Raw genomic sequence first — 21,765 nt, 5'->3', positions numbered from 1 at the left:
CACCGGATAATGACTTTGCTATGGCAAAATATAACAAATCACTTCCACAGGATGTGCGATGTGCTCTTTTTTTTTTTTTTTTTTTTTTTGCTAAGGGTGGGGGGAGCAGAGGGAAAGTAAAATGAGAACTGAAGAATCTGTGTGTGGGAAGAAAGAGGTCACTTTATGCCAAAGCAATTACCTTCCTCATCCAGGGCCCTGCCAATACTCTTCATAGAGGAGAAAGACAGAGAGGTCAGCGAGGAAGTAAATATACGTGTTGTCGAGCTCTCAGTTTTCTAAACGTCTGCTTTCAGAAGACCTCCTGAAGTTAAAATGCCATTTCTGAGTCTATAGCATCCCAAGATGTTTCATACATTTGCCAGGGAGCTTTTCTGTGTGTTTTCATGCTCCTCCTTCAAAATATTTATGGAGGGAAGTCATTGTTACGTGTCAAATTAGACAGATAATACAAGTGCTATTAAAGTTCATGTAATTGCTCAACTATTCAGGACTGCCAGGATATGTTGTGACATGAAGAATATCCATCAGCAGCGGATGCTTTTCTGTGCTTTGACAAGTCTTCATGTCCTGGCATCTTAGGGGGAGCTGTCACGGTATGACGACGGCAGGGAGACTGATCCCCTCGCATGTGCTCAGGCCGGCGAACAGACTGCTATGGAGTAGAGGTCAGGAGCGCTTGGGCCATCATGCTGCTGACAGCTCAGATTTATTTTTAATCTCAGTGATGAGAGCTCGCCACACAGATCATGTGGCTTGTTAGTTTGGAGTGGCGAGCCCCTCCACCATTATGCCCCGCTCCCTATACAAAGACACTGTGACAAAATAATAACCTTGGTGAGGTAAAGCATGGATAATTGGGAGCTAGCTGAATGGCATTTGATTGTTTTTCAAAGCAGCCAGCAGGTAATTTTCCCTTCACATCTTACCTTTATTAACATTTTGACCTCGCCCAATCGTTCTATGCCCTGTGTGCAGGTGAAGGACTTTGTGTTGATTGTACAATATTCACTGTCTATTCATTTTTGACCAATTTCTTCACGATTGGTGAAAAACATCATTATCATTGCATCAGCAAGCACATTACTTGCTGTCTGAAGTGACTGCGGTCACAGAGGCAATTTTGCTGATGGTACGTTCTCTCTTCTCTCCTCTGTGTCTTTGTCTCTCTCTCTCTCTCGCTTTTCCCCTCTCCATCTCTCTCTCTCTGTTCTGATAGGTGCCAATTATACAGCCTGCGTGTAGATGCCTGCCCGGTCGCCACTGACCCTGTTACCCAGCTTTAATGTCAACTCTTTGGCTCCTAAGTGGAGGGAATTACCCCACTTTTAGTCGCCAATCAGGAAAAGAAGAAGAGCAACACAGCAAAATGCAGAGCTTGACTCTTTTTTAACCCATGCACTCTTTTCAGTGTCTGACTGCTCTTGCTCTCTGGTGAAACAGGGTCAGGACTGTGTGGATAAAACCCTGAGGGTTTTGACATTTCAGCCTCACTGTCTTGTTATATATACTTTTGCTCCTCCTCTGGCCTCGGGGCTTTTTGGAAGGGGCCCAGATGATGGGGGGGCGTTGCTCAGGCATATGCAGAGCCCTGGCTCTCTTGGCATTCCTGTTTCCCTTGCGAGAGAGGGGCTGCTGGGGGCTGAATCCCAGCTCTGGGGATCTGGAGAAGTCCCAACACTCTGATCCAAACCCCTGGGAGGCCCTGCTCAGGCACAAACGCAGCTGGGTATGGAACCAGTTCTTCGTATTGGAGGAGTACACAGGAAATGAACCACTCTATGTTGGCAAGGTAAGCGATCGGTGGGTCAGTGTTAGCATGGCTTAACAATACATGCACATAAAATAAAAACCTTATGGTAAACTGAATCACACATAGCCTATTTCTGCAGATCTGGCACCAGGTTTAGTGCACATGTACTGTATATCAATAACCTCTTACCATAATGACCTGCAAAATCTGGGACACAGCAGTGTTTTACGGAGTCGTACATATTCCCAATGCCCTACATAAAATGTTAAACAAATGAAAAGACAAAACACAGACAGTGTAGGAAGTTATTCTGCATTTTATTCCAGCCAGGCTAAAGTATGTGCTCGCACAAATGTGCAGTTTTAGTTTAGAGGCCAGTGTATGACGAGACAAGGTAATTTGCATCGCAATCAGTCCCCAGAACAGGTACATATATGTATATACAGTATATTACTCAAATGTGTCTTTGTACAGTAGGTGTTCTGCCAAGGTACAAGCCGATAGATCAAGGTAATGCATGTTTTGGCAGATAAATAAGTATGAAACCTTTACAAGCTTCATCCCAAATAGCATAGTTAACGTAAGGACAAACCCACAAAGTGACTAATCATGCATTTATGAGATATGGCAACACTGCTGTTCTACTACGGATGACATTTCCTCCGGTACAAATGTATGCAGACCAGTGGAAGAAGTGTTCAGATACGATTGAAAAATACTCAGTTTAAAAATGATTATTTATATTATATATTTGGATTATTATAACTGGTGCATTAATGTGTAAGCAGCATTTTACTCTTATATGAACTGTTTTGAAGTACTTTATATACTGCTGGGTTGTTTAATTTATAACAAGTAATTTTATTCTTTTATGGTAAATCAGCAATGAAACTTACTTTAAGTAAACTTGAAAAACTTACTTAGTTACATTCCACCACTGGTAGTAACTTGTAAATATGCATGTAAGATAAATGTAGCTGAGTGAAAAGTACAGAATTTCCTTCTGAATGTAGTGAAGTAGATGTACAGGACAGTATAAAATATGAAGGGTGACTTAAAATGTAGACACAAGTACCTCAAAATGTTAACTTAATCTTAACTACAGAACCTGAATAAAAGTTAGTTGAATATAAACTTAGTAACAGCCCACTACTGGAATTAACTAGTTACTCTACTAAAACAATGTAATTTAAAAAGTACACTATTTTCCTCTGAAATGTAGTGGAGTAAAAGTATAAATTAGAATAAAATGGAAATAGTGTACAGGCACAAGTACCTCAAAAATTACCCTTCTATTATTTTCCAGTTGTAATTAACGTCCATGATATAATGTTGATGTTGCCTGTTGTATGTGCTGGTTTACACAGTAGTTGGTGTACACAAAGCTTTCAGCACCACTGTGAAAATGGACAGCTCCTGCCTAGAAAATGGCTCCAGTGTGTGTGCCGCCATGCAGGCCAGATGGGTCTTGGATTGGTCTCTAGATCCCTGTTATCTTGGAGAATTTTCTGGTATTATTATTAAATTAGTTTTCATCTTTCCGCTCATCTGCAGGATAATCATTCTCATCTGCATGTATTTGCCGGGTCTGCTCTCACAAGCCCATTTCCTTGCTGTCTCTGAACTGGATTAGCGTCTCCATCTGGAATTAGGATACATTTGACTGTCCTATTGTTCTCCTCTCTATTCTTCGCCAAAAGGATGCTGCAGGAAAGCATCTAAATCAGAATGAATGCATTTGTGACACTGCTGGAGTTCAGCCGTAGGTCATTTCTTGTGCGTCCACAGTATCTTAAAATCCTCTCTTGTCTGATCTGTGCGCCCCCAGATATCAACTGTATCTGACTAGCATCTTCTGCTTGTGAACATCTGTTGTCTGATTCAGATGTGCCCTTGTCCCGTGTTTCCTATTTGAAAGTTACAGAAGAGAAGCCAGCCAGTGCACTAGTCAGGAATGTCGATTGCTTCTTTTCCTCTACACATGCCTGTGCCTGATTGCTTTTCTTGTTAGTAAACCCTGAAAGATGTGAACAGGCTGATCATTCATTCATAGATGTGTAGAGATCTTATTATCCGCTAGGAATATATGCATTTGCACCCTTTTTTTAATAGGTAGTAGGGCTGCACAATATAGTTTGTTATCGTCATCGCGATATCAACTGCTGCAATATACGTATCGCGAAAGGCTGCGACATATCGCGAAAGACACTTTTATTGTGTTAGTTGAAAGAAAATATCAGCAGAAAACTGCACTTTAAAATGTAACTGTCATTCTTATTTTAGAAATGCAGAAATGCAGAACTGAGTACACTTTAATATCCGTTTATGTATCGCAAGTAATATAGTTATCGAGATATTCAACAACATCATCGCATATTTTCCTGATATCGTGTAGCCCTAACAGGTAGTCTTTTTATTTTTTTCCATACATGTACTGATTGATTTGATTGATAGCAGTCTAGGGCAAAGACAGTGTGTAAAAAACCTGACTGGCTACATCTTTACATCTGACCTCGTTCCCAAGCTCAATCTAACCCTTTCAGAAATATGAAAAATCTGATTCATTTACTCCCCCCAGGCAGAGCCAGCTGCCTGGGAGCTTGAGAAGCTGTCACATTATTTGTTCCCTGAGATCATAGTTGTCACATAGTGTGCGTTTATTTGGTATCACAAGGGCACGCCGCTGCTGCAAAAAGTCTGGGCGGGACACCCTGACCTCGTGACTCACTGTGAGCGGTATGGAAGGTCCTGCCATGTCAAGAGAATGACCTTACTAGAAATTAATTTGTTAGGTAGCTTCTGCAACAACAAAAACACATGCAGCCAAAGCTTATTGGCAGAAACAGAGTGACATTAACAGCTTTTTTCATGTGTGCGGGTATCTAATATGACGAACAATAGGACTCTGTGTCCAAACAATGGCACAGTCGCTGCACAATTTGGTCATTTGTAAGGCTGGAATCAAAGGGAAATATGATCTTGTTGGTAGGAAATGGGAAGTCATCATTTTGGCCTGGCTGCTCCCTTTGCATCTGCAGTCTGTCTGGCTTTAATGTATTCTGTCAGATTCTGAATTTCAACACCAAATGTCCTATTATGCCTTGGCACTCTGCCTCGGGTAAGTGTACTGGCCCGGAATCAGCTGCAGTCACATCAAGCCAGTGGAAACATACATTAAAGAACAAACTGCACAGCCTACCACCGCAAATTGGTGACACACATTTAAACAAGCGGAGGAAAAACGCCAGAGCAACTCATCCACTCAACAAACACTTATTTGTAAACATGATGTGATTAACATTTTTTTGCTGGGTGTTCATGTGACTAAATATTTGCAAGTGTTACCAATCTGTAGCTTCTGGTGAATAAGCAATGTTAGCAGGCGTGCAGTTTTGCAACACGTTTGGATCTTTGTTTTGGAAATGCACTTTTGCTTCACACTTTGGAATGTCTCCTTTTGTATTCAATAACTTTTGATAAGGACATGTCTTTTTTTCATAGATCGGTTTATGTTGTAAGTGACAGACACAGCCTTTATGCTGTAACTCACTTTATTTATGAAGATGTCTTCATTTTTGCTATTCTGGCTAACCATCAGAGTAATGTATGTACTTATTTCAAATTATTATTCAGGCTCACACTCATAGAAAGACTTCCAACACAAATAATAGAACCTCAATTAGGAGCGATAACATGGAAAACATCTCTTGAAAGAAGAATCTCTTATAGCTTCAAGTGAGACTAAAGAATGTAAATCATGTTTCTCACACCTCGCAACACAGGAAACAGGACATTTTCATTTTCCTCTTTGCAACAAGTGGTACTGTTTGATTATATTTATTGCAACAACCATTACGCATTTTTATGAGCACGCATCATGAGTAATTTCTGACCTGGTAGCAAGAGGCTGGTGTTGTGCATGACAGTAATTCAGTTTAATAATCAAACAATTTGCATCATGGGCATCAGGGATAATCTCACAGATAATTACAATGGAAGCAACATAGCGTGTTACTATGTAAGCTACTTCATTAGCATTCTATTAGACGCTCACTGTCACATGGGTTAGAATCATAGAGCACAGAGCGCTGCTGCAAAGGTCAGTCTCAATAGCATCTACTCACACTCGCTGGTGCCGCAAAAACACATCGCCGTGGCTGAGGAGTGGTGAGAGCAGCATGCTAAGCCGGAGAACAGAGTGATTCAAGCTGACAGGGGGGGACATCATACGCATGGTACCCAGGGACAAGAGCTCACAGAGGGGGGACCTCATGAGACATCCTCAGGGTCTCTGGAATGGCGGGAAAGCCTTTATCAGAGCCAGGGAATCAAAGGGGATGAAAACAGCAGTGTAAACTAGACCAGAGGGTAGTTATCAGCAGGGTTGGGAAAAGGACAGGAGAGGAACATTGTTTACACTCTCTCTCACATATAGGGGCCAAGACTGGAGTCAACATCAGCAGAGCAATTTTTTGATGTTCAGTAAAGAGGTCAGGGCAAAGTCAAGGCAGTGTTGTGTAAACTAAGGCTGAGTCAAGACCAAAACGTGCAATAAACTGTACATTTCATCTATATATACTGTGTATATACACACACACACACACACACACACACACACACACACACACACACACACACACACACACACACACACATATGAGAATCTTTAATGGGTCTGCAGAGAATGTAATCTACCTTTCAACATCCAACTAAAGGAATAAACTGTGGTAATGAAAAGAGCTCAGTTTCATCTGATTTACAAAGTTGACACCATTAGACACATGCATCCTAGTGTGTAAGTAACCCTATTTCGTACCATAAACCTCACCAAACGAAACTGGACGCTTTGCCACTTTAACCACAAGGAAAGTTGCAAAATAGATTTTCTCAGAGATGTGATGTATTATGTAGGCTACCTGTATCCAGTGTCAGTTTTCTCTCATGTCTGTCTGTTAAATATGAAGCTACAGCCAGCTAGCTTAGCTTAGCATAAAAAAACTGGAAAGAGGGGGAAACAGCTAGCCTGGCTCTGTCTGAAGAAGTCAGCACCTATAGAGTAAAAATGACAATTTATAGAGGTTTGCATGCCAGACTATTTCCTGGCTCGTAAACGGGAATATTAGTGGAATATTCACTTTCATTAGCCATGTAAACAGCTTAGTCGGAATATTGTCTTTTTCGGAATAAGAGCAAAAAACGGAATATTATGTGCATGTAAACGTAGTCACTGATAATGGTGTAAGTGTTCCCGCCCTAATTCCTGCAGCAGAACTGCCAGTAGAGTGAGACAGATGTCAATCAAGCACAGTTTGAACACGCCCACGCAGTCCTGGGAAAGGTTTAAACAGGCAACATTAGTTAAAACATCTGAGACTGGGGGGTCTGCAGGGGCTTGCAGCTTATTCAACCCAAAAACTCTAAAGGCGAGTTTGCTCCAGTGGGTAGCTTACACACTCTATTATTTACACAAATTTGATTAATCTGTCAAATGAAAAGGTTGTTCACCAGACACTGTGCATAAAATGAACTATAGCCCAGCATTTTCTCCTTTGTTTACAGCATGTTTTCTAAGACCTGTCCCAGGCAAAGTAGGCAAGAGGTAAAGACATTTTGAAAAAAGGGGTGTTGGTCTTGTGCTGTGATTTACGTCTCATATGTTTGCACTTATCACAGAAGCAGTTTGTCTTTTTGGCAAACTTAAGGTGTTGTTTACAGCTTGGATTTACTCACTCTCCCCCTTTCACCTCTCGGCTTCTGTTCTTCATATTTATGGTGGTCTGTTGATGGCTTGATGAAAAACAAAGTACATCATTGTGGCATTTGGATGTGCTGTATCAGATAAATACTCTTTCTTGTACTTTAACTTAATTAAATATTAAGGAATATCGTGGGAGAGAGGGAGTTGTGAGAACGTTTGAAGTTGTGTTTTATTTCAAGTTTTCTATCTGAATCCTCTTTTAAAGTGTGTTTTTTTGTCTGCTGAAGTTTCCTGAAGTGCTGATGTATTGGATTTTCCACATCCCCAACAGGTCTAATCTTGAATAATTCAAGAGAGGTCCTTCGCCTGTGCTTAGAGTATAGCCGCACTATGAATACACACAGAAGTCAAGTTTTTAGATTTCTCTATTTTCCCTCTACAAAGTGGATAACAGGTGGCTCGGAGACTATTGTGTTTGGTATAATGGTGGTATTTAGCATTCTTCTCCATTTCATTGAGTAATGTAAGCATGGCAGGGGGTCAACTTACAACCTACAGGCAGTAGCTAGTAGTAGCAAAGAAGTCCGTTAAATGTCTGCCACTTGTTCCTCTGAGGTTTTGTGATTTAAAGCAGGGGTCTTCAACGTTTTTTAGGCCAAGGACCCCTTAGCTGAAAAAGAGAGATCCCTTACTATATAAAATGTATAGAATTGAGGGGCATATTAAACTGGGCCCACAATAACGTGTAGGGCGGCCTAGAGCCTTTAGATATACCTTTTTATGGGGCATACAATAGTGAGGTGTTAAAATAATAATTGTTGACATATTCATATATTTATACATCATGTTTTAATGTTAAACAGTAACTGTATCTGTGGATGGCTACCTTACCTATAGGCCAGTAAGCCTATCATCAATGTCAAAGATTTATCTTTACAAATAATATGTTGGATTCATGTTAATGTATATAGAATATATATATATAAAAACTATCAAACAATAATTTGGTGGGCCCCCTGCAGCAACTCTAAGGACCACCTAGGGGTCCCGGACCCCCTGTTGAAGATCTCTGGTTTAAAGTAGAAGCGGGAAGACCATTTATCTTTTGTGAAATATATTATTATTACATTAAGTTTTCTCATCTCTCATATTACTACAGATACTTCAGAGGATTGCTCATTGTGTCAAGCGTGTTTTGAGATTGATTCATTATGTATTACCCTCTGTTGCTTATGGGACCCCAGGTTTAAAGTCTATCAAACCTGCGTCGACTCTTAACAAACATTGATGCTCCGTAGCAATCAGATTATTCCCCACTTTCAGCCGTAGTCTAATTTCAGAAACACCCATCTAGGTGAGAAACTTGGTTTCCTTTTTCATGTAAAGGGAGGAAGAATAATTTGATGAACAGAGGTAGATTTGTGAAGGTGAAACCCAATTACTTGGAACAGTATAACCGTATCTGGGTTTCTTGGAGTTGTTGCATGTAACGTTATGCTGTAAAAGTACTATTGAAGAAACACTACACTAATGATTCCTAATGAGGGGTACTTGTATCCAGAGGAACACCTTTAAGAACACAAAATGCAACGGTAATGCAATGGAAGCTAGCAAGTGAGCAGAGAAGATGAAATTATCTAAAAGTACTGCCACTTTAAGCAGTAAGTATGACTTCAGATTTTTACTGAAACAATACAAAAAGTCTACAGCCACGCTAGCAGCTCTCTAAGCCTGCTAAATGCTAACATCAGCATGCTAACATGCTCACAAGGACAACACTAACATGCACATTTTTGGCAGGAATATTGTTGACATGTAAACTTGCAAACAAACACAAAGCTGAGGCTGATGGGAATGTCATTAATTTAGCAGATATTCGGTCATGAATCAAAGTATTGGGACAAATTGTTATATTTGAACATGAATGTTTGTACAAAATTTCATGGCAATCCATCCAATAGTTGTTGAGATATTTCAGTCTGGAGCAAAGCGGAGTTCCATCCCTGGAGCCACGGCGTTTACATGGCTGAAAATGTATCAATATCCACTTTTATAATTAATAGTGTGAAATGTGTTTAAAATCAATTCAAATGCCGATGCAGGGTGGAGCTGGTTTGACAGGGCTATGAACAGACATGGCACTACCCCATCTCTTATTGACAATAATTCATTGCTAAAACAAACTGGTGGTTTGTGTGATTTATATCAATGGTAGAAAATCTTAATAACAATTTGCATGCCCATATTTGTTTACAATAGGGCACTGAGGGTTTTTGGAAATGGTACAAGGGGAAGAAATACATAAACGAGTTATCCGACTTCCTCACCTTAACTTGATTACTCTCAGTAATCTGCTTGTGTGTGTGTGTGTGTGTGTGTGTGTGTGTGTGTGTGTGTGTGTGTGTGTGTGTAAACGTGTTCAAATTGCAGCTCTGCTTAAGTAACCTGAAACCTCCTCTCCTCCATCCCCTACGCACGCACGTGTACACACACACACACACACACACACACACACACACACACACACACACACACACACACACACACACACACACACACACTATTTATACAACCCAACCCCCACACACCCTCCTCTAGACATTTACCATCCAATGGAGGAAGGGACCCTAATATGCTAAAACCGGGCATGCATTGGCCACCTCTCGCTGTAATTAAATTCAGTCATAATGAATCATAGCCCGTAATCCTAAAACAGGCTATATTTCCACAGGGAGGAGAAATGACCTACATGTACTGCAAAAGCTCTTAGTATAGCCTTTCTACTACATCTTTCTTACTTGGAAGTTGCTCTGAAAGCATGACAAACTTCACTTTGAGCTGTGTTGAAAGTAAATGCGGATGGCTTATTTCCATATCAGTGCTGTTCATTTGTATATACATATCACAAAGGGCGTCCTTAACAAAATCAGGTAGCAGTTTCAAAAGACTCAAAGCAAGTCATGTCACAGTTTGCTAGCATTTCTTAGTAATGTGGTCAATCCTTTTTTTTTTTTTTTTTTTACTTTTTGTGTTTTGGTTCCAGCTAATGTTTTGTGACTTGAATAGCAATACGATGTGCAGCAGCATGCATAGTAACACTAGGCAATTAGGGTATTGTATGAGCCAGTCATCGGACTAATGTTGGTGATTCACAATGGTGCCTCTGTAGCTTTTGCTCTTGGAGGTGTATTTTATCATTTGCAGACCATGTTGGTAGCAGCCCAAGAAGCTGTCACCGGTTCATTGTGGAAAAAAAAATACACTTGCCAGCAGGAGAACACAGCGATAATGCACACTTTGTTTTTCTGTTTTGAATGGCCACGGGTAAAGAAGAAATAGTGCACTTGGTTGCATTAATTACGATTTTTATCATTTTGTGTGTGTGAATCATTGTGTTGAAATTATTATTAATTTTTTTATTTTGCACATAGTCACTAATTGCATCACAGAATGTAACATTTTTAAATGATGGGCCTCCACTCTTAATCATGTGGTACTGGAAAAAAAAAGTTCATCTGGGCAGAGATATATCATTTTATATATATATATATATACATATATAACAATTCGTAATTAACGCATTCATTTTGGCAGCCCTAATATTTATAGATATATGTATGTATATATATCAAATTTTTTTAACGTGCTATTAACGCCCACACCTGTGATTTCGCTCAGTAGTAGGAAATCAGGAAGCGGCAGCAGTAATGTTGTGGACAGTGTTGCCAACTTGGCGACTTTCTCGCTAGATTAAGGGGGGGGGGGGCTGCAGCAGAGACGAGACGTGGAACGGGAGTGGGTCTTACGGGTATTATAATACATCCATGATGAGTGGATGGCTAGCAGAATCAAAGCTCCTTAAGCAGAAATGGATAAATAAAAGGGTCTTTTAAATGGCAAGTTTCAAAGCCCTTCCAGACGGTTCTCTCCATAAGACTAAAGTTATTTGCATGTACTGTCGATGTGAACAGATTACCACCACAGTACGTCTAGTCTCTAATGGCGTTTTTCCATTACATGGTACCTGCTCGACGGGGCACAGCTGAGTCAAGCCGAGCAGAGTAGAGCTGGTACTAGCAGTGGGTAAGTGCCAAAATACCACTTGAGCATTAAAAACATGAAAAATATCCCTTTTAAAGTACATTTAGAACAGATAAAAAATGTAAGATTAATTTGCAATCAATTGCGAGTTCACTAGGACACTCACGCTGCTAATTGCAATTAAAAATTGTAATCAATTGACAGCCCTATATATATATATACACACACAAAGTATATATCAACTTTTGCATTTACACCTGGTATGAATAAACATTGTCTTATCCTGATTCTGCCCACATTGTGATCAGATCTAAAAATGCAGGAAAGGCCAGGGGATCACCAAAGTAATTAGCATGCATTGTCTGGGAACCATGCATGTTTGAACCAAAAATTGTGCCAATCCATCTGAGAGTTGTTGAGATATTTCAATCTGAACCAAAGTGGTGGACTGACAGACTCTGACCATGAAAGTGAAGCGAGGGAAGGTATTTTTTTTCAAACAAGCAAATGATCTAGTAAATAATCAGAATGCAAGAAGTGACCTTTGCCGTTCTGTCTCTTCATCTGAGGTACAGGCGTGGTTGTAAAAGCATAATTGCTCGATTCAGATTTCGGGAGCTTCACTGAACAAAACTGAACCCCTCATTACTGACTCTACATGACGGATTCTGGAAATTTGATCCAGTCTGGATCAGACTTTCGAAGCCCCGCGGCTGATTGATGAAATTCAGAACCACAATAACTGTATTGGAAAGAGCTGGTGGCTGAATCAATTCGGTTTCTTTCTTTCTTTCTTTTCATTCTCTTACCCCAAAGCTTTAATTCAATTTCAGGGATAACAGGGATAAGTGGATCTTAGCTGGTGCAGAAAATGTTGTGTAGTAGTTTTTCTTGCTCATACTGGACTCAACTAGTTATTTTAATTCCCATAAAAAGATAATTTCCCCTTTTTAATATGGCATGCTCTTAACTAGCCACAAAACTTGTCTGTGATCCCTTTCTTCTTATTTAACTTTCTTCCTACTCTATGAAAGTGTTTCTACCATAAAAATGTCTGTAAAAGTACTACTTTTATAACATTTTCTGTATTAAACTTTACTTCCAGCCAATAGGACCTTGGCCTTAAGCTGACGATTGAATAGGGCCTATTTACAATGTGAACTAAAGGTGCAAGACAAATTATTTCCCATCCATTCAGACCACATTTCAGTCCATTTTTCAGTTTCAGTTACATGTAGTGGCTCCAGAGAAGTTTGAGGGTTTTCTGTGAAGATATCCTGTTCTTGGAACCAAGCCCATTCATTTTCTATGGAGGAGATGAGTTCATCGTCTGACAGTGTTAAATTATGCCGAGGGGCTAAGGCTATGCAAAGACTATGTGATGATTCAGAGATGGATTGGGCTACGATCTAAAGTTGTTATTGAATTTGGCTCCTGATATCTCTCACAATGAAGAATGGAGTCAGAAGAGTGATTTGCTCTTGGTGCAAGACTAAATATATTCACTACTGGAGGGATTGTGTACACATCAAAAGTCTTCCTTCCCAAAGGCCCTCTCATGTTGGGGTTTAATAAGGTATTTTATTGTTTGAAGTAGTACTGCTTGTTTATAATCCCTTTGGATCGGAGCGGCACTGTGGGAAGTGTAAAAGCAATGGCGTTACCTTCGTGTTTTACTGTTTTTTTAGCACAGCGTCTTTGGTCACATTGTATAATCCAGGTGGACTTTTTAATTATTTCCCCAAAGAATTAAAGGAAGGCTTGAGTCACAGGGCTCAGGATTTGTATTGTTGTGTATATATATATATAACATACAACAATACTATATATATATATATATATATATATATATATTAGGGCTGTCAATCGATTAAAAAAGTTAATCTAATTAATTTCATACTCTGTGATTAATTAATCGAAATTAATCGCATACATAATTAACGGTGCCTGAACCGATACTTTTTAAGAAAGTAAAAAAAGAAAAGAAAAAAAACCAGTACTAAACAACAGTTTAGTGACATCAAAGAACGGCTTGTTTATTGCTAAGGCCATATGGTCAAAATTAAATGATTTAATAATAATGTATAACAATAACAATAACTTATTTCACTAGTAAATTGCTGTTGAACGACAAAAACAACAACCAGATAGGAGAAGGACATTTACAATAACTTCAAATGCACCACGAGGCTGTAGTTTACCAGTTTCATTGAACGCACTGGCTGTGTTGTTTCTCCGACGGCAGCTGCAGATTGTTACATCCCGGTGTTGAATCCTCTACAGTAAAACACAGTCACACTTTACACCGTTTAGGGTTAGCTGTCAGTATTTTAACCGTGTTTAATCCAGGTACTAGCTAGCGGTAGGCTAACGTTAGCTGCTGTTGAGTATTGTGTTAACTAGCGTCACATGCAGCGGGGTTTGTGTTTCCTGTAACGTCTGTTTCAGAGCATCAGAGAGAAGCGCAGACATATCAGTGGCACCAGATTTTCGTCTGTATGCAAACGTCAATATGGAATGGATTAATCTGCGTTAATTTTTTTAACGCGTTAGTTTTTCTCAGATTAATTAATCGAAATTAACGCGTTATTTTGACAGCCCTAATATAGATATATATATTCAATGCCAGTGGTGGGCGATAGAGTTGTGTGTTGGGTATGAATGGAAGGGAAAAGAAAAGTTTTACAAGGTAAACTTGTTTCTTTTCTTCTGTAACTCAAATGTGTTGGTCCAGGAAGCATTAGGTGATAATCAAGTGAAGAAGCTCAAGTAACATAGCTGCAGTCCTCCGTGTGTACTGTGTATTTGCTACACTGGATTTAGTTAGCGGTCAGCTGCTCCTTGCTCCGTGTTATATTAGTCCTGCAAAACAAATTATGAAAATCCAAAAGTCTAAGAGACTTTTTTTTTTTTTGTCATAGAATTCTCAGAAATACAATTATATGCACACAAGGGCCTACAGCAAACAAACTGAATGTCCTTAAAATGTTAGAACAAACTTGGCATTGTCTACATTGACTTTTAGCTTATACATTTTAAACTTTAAGTGTCTGCAACACCTCCCCTGTCGGAGACTGTGGAAAAGATGGACTTGATTTTTCAGTATTTTTCACACATCTAACAGGGAAAAGATATCACAGTGTGAGGTAGTGCTGTAGTTGTTTAAGAGTCTGGCATCAACACACTGATATAGTAAAGTGTGGACATGCATCAGCTGATGTTGACTGCGAGCTACAGTATATGCTTTCATTATAATTAGCTGTGGACTGTAATGCAGATGGGTAAATGCTTTGTGGGGTCATTTACATCTGTTTTATTTTCCTGTCAATGATCCGTTCTACTTTACATGGCATCCCATCAATTAAAGTACATCCCATAAAGATGTGTGCTTGCCAGGAACTCTTAAATATTGATTTGAAACATACGTACAGAGGCCAAATACAGATATGTACAGGTGATTAATACATGTGTGGTGTAACAGAATTGTACTGTACTGAGACACGAATGTTGAGATATGCTGGTTTTATTACACGTAAAATGAAAGTGTTCTCTAACCTCCCACACAAGTTTCAAAGTGTGAATTTAAGTTTGTGACTCACGTGTCATGAGCTTGACATTCTCTACTCACAGCTCCATGGATATAAATAGTGACATGAGTTAATGCAAACATTTTAAAACGTCTACCATAGATTTAATTCACAGATCCCGTTTTTTTTATGTACCAGAATACACCCACAAGAGTTTGGTCTCAAAACACTTAAACTCTTGCTCTTACTTATGTTGTCTGAGCATTTTGGGAAATGTAGGCATATAGCGGATAGTCGAGGAAGACAAGGTGAGATTGAATGGAAAAACGTTTTACAGCACTCACCCTGAACATTAATAATGGATGACAGACATAACATGAGCCTATGCTTTTTATTTGACCTCTGTATCGACAATATGACAGGCATAAGGGAACCAATCTGATCTGAATCTACATCGCGTGCATGTGCATATGCATGTGATGGGGGTGGACATTGAGGTGCACTTTTTTCATCTGTATGTGTCAAACACAATTATTCAATTCATTACAGATGCATTGTATCTGATTTACTAAAGAATAATATGCTGAATTCACATACATGGTATTAAGTGCTTGGAAATGATGTCCCTAATATCTTATTGGAAATTAGTTGTACTAGACCTTTTCAGGTGGCTTTCTTTGAGAATATTAGCAGGAATACAGAAAAATCGTCCTTGGCATGTGACTAAGACCTGGTGATATATTTTTTTCATTTGGTTTAGTTTCAGAGGGCTTACTAAACATAATGATGTCAAAGAATACTCCAAACATTGTAATGCCTTTTTAATCATTTCAATATATATACAGTGTATATATATATATACAGTGTATATATATATATATATATATATATATATATATATATATATATATATATATATATATATATATATATACAGTGTATATATATATATATATATATATATATATATATATATATATATATATATATATATACATACATATACATGTGTATATATATTATGCTGAATAAAGCATGACACTGATACTTGTTCTTGTACTTGTTTTTTTCCAGACAGCTCTTGTCCTTAAAAAACTTTCACTTTGATGAAGAAAATCCATTCACTTAGTAGAACGTTTACTTTTACTGTATATGGACATCTAAACTAGAGATAAAGGAGCGATGAAGAAACCCATAATTGTGTGGTCACTTTATAAAAAAAAATATGTTGTGAGTGAGGTTGCATTTTTCTGGTTGAGACCATTAACTGGCCTTATTTCAGATAAATAATTAAGTGAAAAGTAGGTACAAACAGTGTTGGTCATCTTACTTTAAAAAAGTAATTAGTTACAGTTACAAATTACTTCCCCAAAAAGTAATTGAGGTAGTAACTCAGTTACCACATTGTAAAAGTAATTAGTTACTCAGCAAAGTAACTGTGACGTTATTTTTTATGTTCTATAACGCTATTACGTTCAATAACATCTTTAACGTCAAAGATGTTTATATTAACTGATTGAAGAATAAAAACACTATATACAGAAAAATCGAGTGTTGCTTGTTTTGACAGAGTGGCTCCGTCTCTTTCGCTGGAGCTCATGATGGCTGTATTTGGGCTTGGGGTTGGGTTAGCAGCAGCAACAAGTGTCGTGTTAGCATCAAGGGGGTAAGCGTCGCTTCAGAGCTCGAATCTCCTATGGCGCCATTTTGATGCTACAAAGCGATCACCCGACGTTAGCATTCCATTGACTGCCATTCATTTTAACGTCACTTTGACAGCGAATAACTTTACATCTGAAGCGTCTAAAGACTTTATTTGTCCATTGTTTATTTCTAAAGAAACACGACAATGTATAAAAGGCTCCATTACCTTGTACCTCACGTTATGGCTCCGTAGTAGACGTTTTTGTAAAAATAGGCTAACGATTGTGTCATAACCACGCGACTTACTGTCGCATAGTAGAGGAATTACCGTATAGTACAGGAGAAACTCGCAGGCAGTTTCGACTTACATTAGCTGTTTAAATTTAATTACTAATGTTAACTAGCATTTTAGTTAGCAATAATTAGCCTGTGTCCATGTTATCTCCTTACATATACCTACGCTCTCCATCTCTGCAAGATTGGGAATGATTGAGATTTCTCTTGGCACAGATACCAGAAGACTTACAACTTTCATTCACATTGCTCACGTCACATTTTACGTCGTTTCTCTCAATTGGAGGCTGCGCAGTAACGCTCAGCGCTCACCGGAAAAGTGCTTCTAAAGGCCTTCACTGGTCTCCGTCCAGAGCAACGGGATCTGTTGGTCCATTCTTATATACAGTCTATGGTTAGCATGTGTCGATGTGAGGTGCTTCATAAGATTCAAGTTGCTTGAGGCAGACGTGGATAAAGTCTTTTTTCCTGGGCATAGCGTGCATGTTACATAAACATTCTTGCCTTTAATTTCAATGAGCGAGAAGTAGTGCCGGTACTTCCAGTTCGAGAACGCTACCTTTGAATTTCCCTGGCTCGTCATCATTGTCGCTGTCTTGTGTTTAGTGGTAGTCAGAGCGTGCAGTGAGACAGCGTGAGCAGGGCATCCGCCTACCCAGCCAATCATCATCGCATTTGCAACGGTGTCATCATCCCCACCCCTGCTCTCTCCAGGCAGCTGATGTGTAGCCAAAGCCTGACACCTCGCGTTTCATTCAACCAAATTGTAGTAACGCGCCACTTTACATTCTCAGTAACAATAACGGCGTTGCAACGATGGGAAAAGTAATTAATTAGATTACTCCGTTACCGAAAAATAACGTCGTTAGTAACGCCGTTATACTTAAACGCCGTTACTCCCAACATTGGGTACAAATCATGTACCACAAGCAGTCAATACATCCCCGCATTGGGCAAACTTTTGCTGACTCTTCATTGGCCTCTGGGTCTTTTCAGCAGATGGTGGCACATACAGCAAAGATGTCATGCTCACTCTCATACTGTCTGGGGTACTTAAGGCAGCGACACGGCGACAGGAACAACACATTGGTTTCCCACAAGCGGCAGGCAAAATCAAAGTTGACTTGTTCTAGACAGCCAGATTCCCAAATGTCATGTGAGCAATAGATGGAACACAGTAGCCCATAATACCACATTTATCCACAAAGGAAACATGCAACATACATAGTCTACTGCTTGAATGTCCAGGGTGTCTGCACTGCTCAGTGTTTCCTCCGAATGTAGTGGTAATTTTCAGGTTCAGCTCCATATTATTCATTCAAACAAACAGCGGGCTGCATGAGGTCATGTGAGGCAGTTAAAAAATGTTGTCATATAAGTGTAAGCTTACACAAAGAGCCCATATGGCTGAAGTGATAGGAGAGATTACCATGTTAATGACTTTTGAGCGTTCACATTATCAAGATGAGAGTTGGTAATGTCAGGATTTAAATAATGTACATCAACCGCACCATATCCATTAACTTTGGCTTTAATTACATTGAACACGGCTTTGGCTGGTGTGAGGCGTCCATGTTTGTTTTGTTGTCCATATTTTCCAAATTGGATGTAGCGGAGCATTCAGAACTTGTATGTTGGTGTTAAAGTGCCCATCACACACTTGTGCTTCCACACACATACAAACATACAAAAAAAACATCCATGCTGTTTTGAGTGAGATACGGGTTTCTGAATGTAACTTGCCTTCAGTCTCCGGGTGAGCTGTTCAAAATCTGCAGGGTTTTCTACGTCACTAGCCGAAACGAGGGGGCTAAACCATGCTAGCAGTTTGCCCCCTCGTTCTCAATGGCAAAACACTGCTACAACACACACAAGTTCACCATAATCTACAAAAGAACTACTTACATGTCCCTATTCTGCAGGTATTCCACGCAAAGTTGGAAGTGCGCCCTCGTTTAGAAGAAGTCTCCCGGCAAATCCTGCCTTCTACTGACTGCAGTTAGAGAAACAGCAAACACAAAGTACAGCTGAGGCTGATGGGAATGTAATCAGTTGTACATGTATTTGGTGATAACCCAAAGTATAGAATTGGACAAACTGAAATTTTTGCTTGATGAAAACTCAAAGGATCAAAGTTATTACAATTCATTCTGACGGGAACATGAATGTCTGTACCAAATCTCACAGCAATCCATCCAATAGTTGTAGTGATTTCAATAAATCATTAAAAATTATAACCTCATGGTGACACTAGAGGAAAAGTTAGGAGATCACCAAAGTCAGTAGGATCCATCCTCTGGGGACCAGTCTGGACCACACCAACTGACCAACAACCTTCCCTACCGTATACCCATGCCACTAGCATGGCCGACAGCACACAAAGGCACATGCAGATGCACATAAACACGTCAATGTATTTTTTTATCTTCCACAAACATTTGTGGTCTTGTTTCTTGGTGCATTCCCAAGCCTTCATTTTCAAGCCTTAATTCAAATTTTGTTAATAATAAATTTGCCGCACTAATGATTTGCATATGTCTAAGTAAATAAATGTTTGAAAGTTGAGCCCTCTGAGGGCACTTGTTCCTCAGCTGATGGGACTGACTGATATATTGCTCCATTAACAAGCCAGTTTTTGTCTTATTGGCCCAGAAGATGGAGAAGCTTCACAGACTCATCAGAAAACCTCTTCACGCTTTCGCTATGACTTTTACTAAAGGCCACTTTCAATAAATGTCAAGCTCTAAACATTGGTAAACAGTTTTAGCTCTGATCAAATTCCAGAGGGGTGGTATACACGGTGAGGTTGCCATGTCTGTACAATTACAAGGGTTCCACTTCGGAAATGGCACATTAAACAAATGGAGCATTTCCCACTGGTGACTACAGTATTTATTCCCAACACTGAGGAGGCCTGCCCTTTCACTTCACGTCCCGCTCATCCAAACGTTGAGCCTGTCCCCATCCCATCACGGTTTCACTCCAGTTACAAAGGGCAGCTTTATGTGGCCGGTTAGTTCAGTTGGTAGAGCAAGCACACATATATAGAGGTTTATTCCTCGATGCAGAAGGTCCAGGGTTCGAGTCTGACCTGTTTCCTGCATGTCTTCCCCCTCTCTCTCCCCTTGCATGTCTTTCTGTCCTATCATTAAAGGCGGAAATGCCCATAAAAATAATCTTAAAAAAAATGCACCTTTATTAGACAGACAGTTGACAGAAAGTGTCATAACCAATGTCCTAAACCCTAAGAACCTGTTGTTTCTCTGTTGGAGTAACAAATGGTTAAGTAATGTCAGTCTCCAATTCTTAAAATTGTGTGATGTATGGGTAATAATAAGGCAGTTATCATTCTCCTGATCCACATCTCTAATATTTGGATTGTTCATTGTCCTTGTCAGTCAACCTCATCCATGTGGGTGAATAGCACCTAAAATAAGATTATTGATGTCACTGTCATCAGGCCGTCACCTTTGAGTGCTGGGAGTGAGGAGTACTCTTCACTAAACATGTTTGTAATCAAAATAATGTGTGTCAAACACCATTGAATTGTGTTTGCTGTGGAGAGCTTGAGTGCGTGTAAAAACAAGAGTAAACAAACAGGCAATTATGCTTCCCCAAGCATTAAAAAAATTGTCAATGACATGTAAACTGTCACAATCACCAAAGGAAACATGGGAAGTATGGAATATAGGAATGATGGTGAGGATACCGTATGTTATTATTTTATTTTCATAATATCTTTTTTGTATGAATAACCTTTTGTCTGTCTCATTTGTTTCCTTTGAAGACAAGGATTATTTTTTCAGCACATGATCAAATTGACACATAGATATCTGTATAATATATAACAAGGCCCTCATAACTGGAGTTGCTTTAATGTCAGCTTTACACAAAAAGTAGAATTTCACTATACGGTACAGTGGAAATACCCTCCTCATTTTGGCCAGTTTTAAGTCGTTCTGAAAAAACTGCCAGGGCCTTTTTCATATGACAGCCAATGTAGAGCGGCTGCAAGACAGATGGAAGCGGCCACTTTGGAAAGGCCTGTCATTTTTGTTGGCATAATGGAGCTCTTTGCAAAGTTGTAGAACATTTTAACTTTATAGACGTGACCACACAAAGTGGACTGCTGTTAATGTGAGCAGACTAAAATCAAGGTTTTACCTTACACAGCTGACACAACATGAACATACACAGTTTGTATTACTTTGGAGCTTTGTTGATTCTTTGACTGCTGAACAACTTTTGAAACTCACTTTGTCCTATTTTCTGCACATGTTTTCTCTAGAGTGCCAAAAGAGAGGCTACCCTTGTAACTGTACTCACTCATATTTCTAATCTTTAAAAAAAATCTTCATCATGAAACACCTACACTCAAAGCACTATTATCCTTATGAATGAAGCATTTCATATTTGACCTGGAGCAAGGGTGTTTTATGAATGGTCATGTCCTTCGATATTAGTTCTGCCTTTCTAGCAAGTATTTGATCTTCTTGTATAAACCTTAAATGCATTTAGCCTAGATAAAGTTTGCTCTGCAGAAAAATGAGACAAGTGCAGCATTTTTTAAAAGGACACTTAAGCTTTATAGAACTCAGAAAAGAATCAATTCAGAGCCATGCACAATGAAGGGGAGAAGAGTGAGTTGAGTATAAAGTAAGCCGTCACTATCTGGTTAGAATATAATGTAGGCTGACAAAAAAGAGACACATGCACAAACTGAAATGTTGCTTTGTTTATGTATTTTTGTAACATTTCTCAATAGAATTATGTATTATTTTATGAGAACAACACATTCTGTGTGAACA

General features: G+C 39.3%; 1 protein-coding gene across 2 annotated transcripts in view; it reads left to right on the top strand.

Moving 5' to 3' along the window:
- Window positions 1–1,555: 1,555 nt before the first annotated feature.
- The window catches only part of LOC144537043 (cadherin-7), an 88,858-nt gene continuing 68,648 nt past the window's right edge, over window positions 1,556–21,765 (top strand). For both annotated transcript variants that reach the window (XM_078280457.1, XM_078280456.1), the window contains exon 1: window positions 1,556–1,792. In XM_078280457.1, coding sequence (XP_078136583.1) covers window positions 1,556–1,792 — 237 coding nt within the window. The remainder of the gene's footprint in view (window positions 1,793–21,765) is intronic.

Source organism: Sander vitreus, chromosome 22 (genome assembly GCF_031162955.1).
Source record: "Sander vitreus isolate 19-12246 chromosome 22, sanVit1, whole genome shotgun sequence".
Taxonomy (NCBI): Eukaryota; Metazoa; Chordata; class Actinopteri; order Perciformes; family Percidae; genus Sander; species Sander vitreus.
Note: the sequence above shows the minus strand (reverse complement) of the source record. Positions and strands in the feature narration are given on the sequence as shown.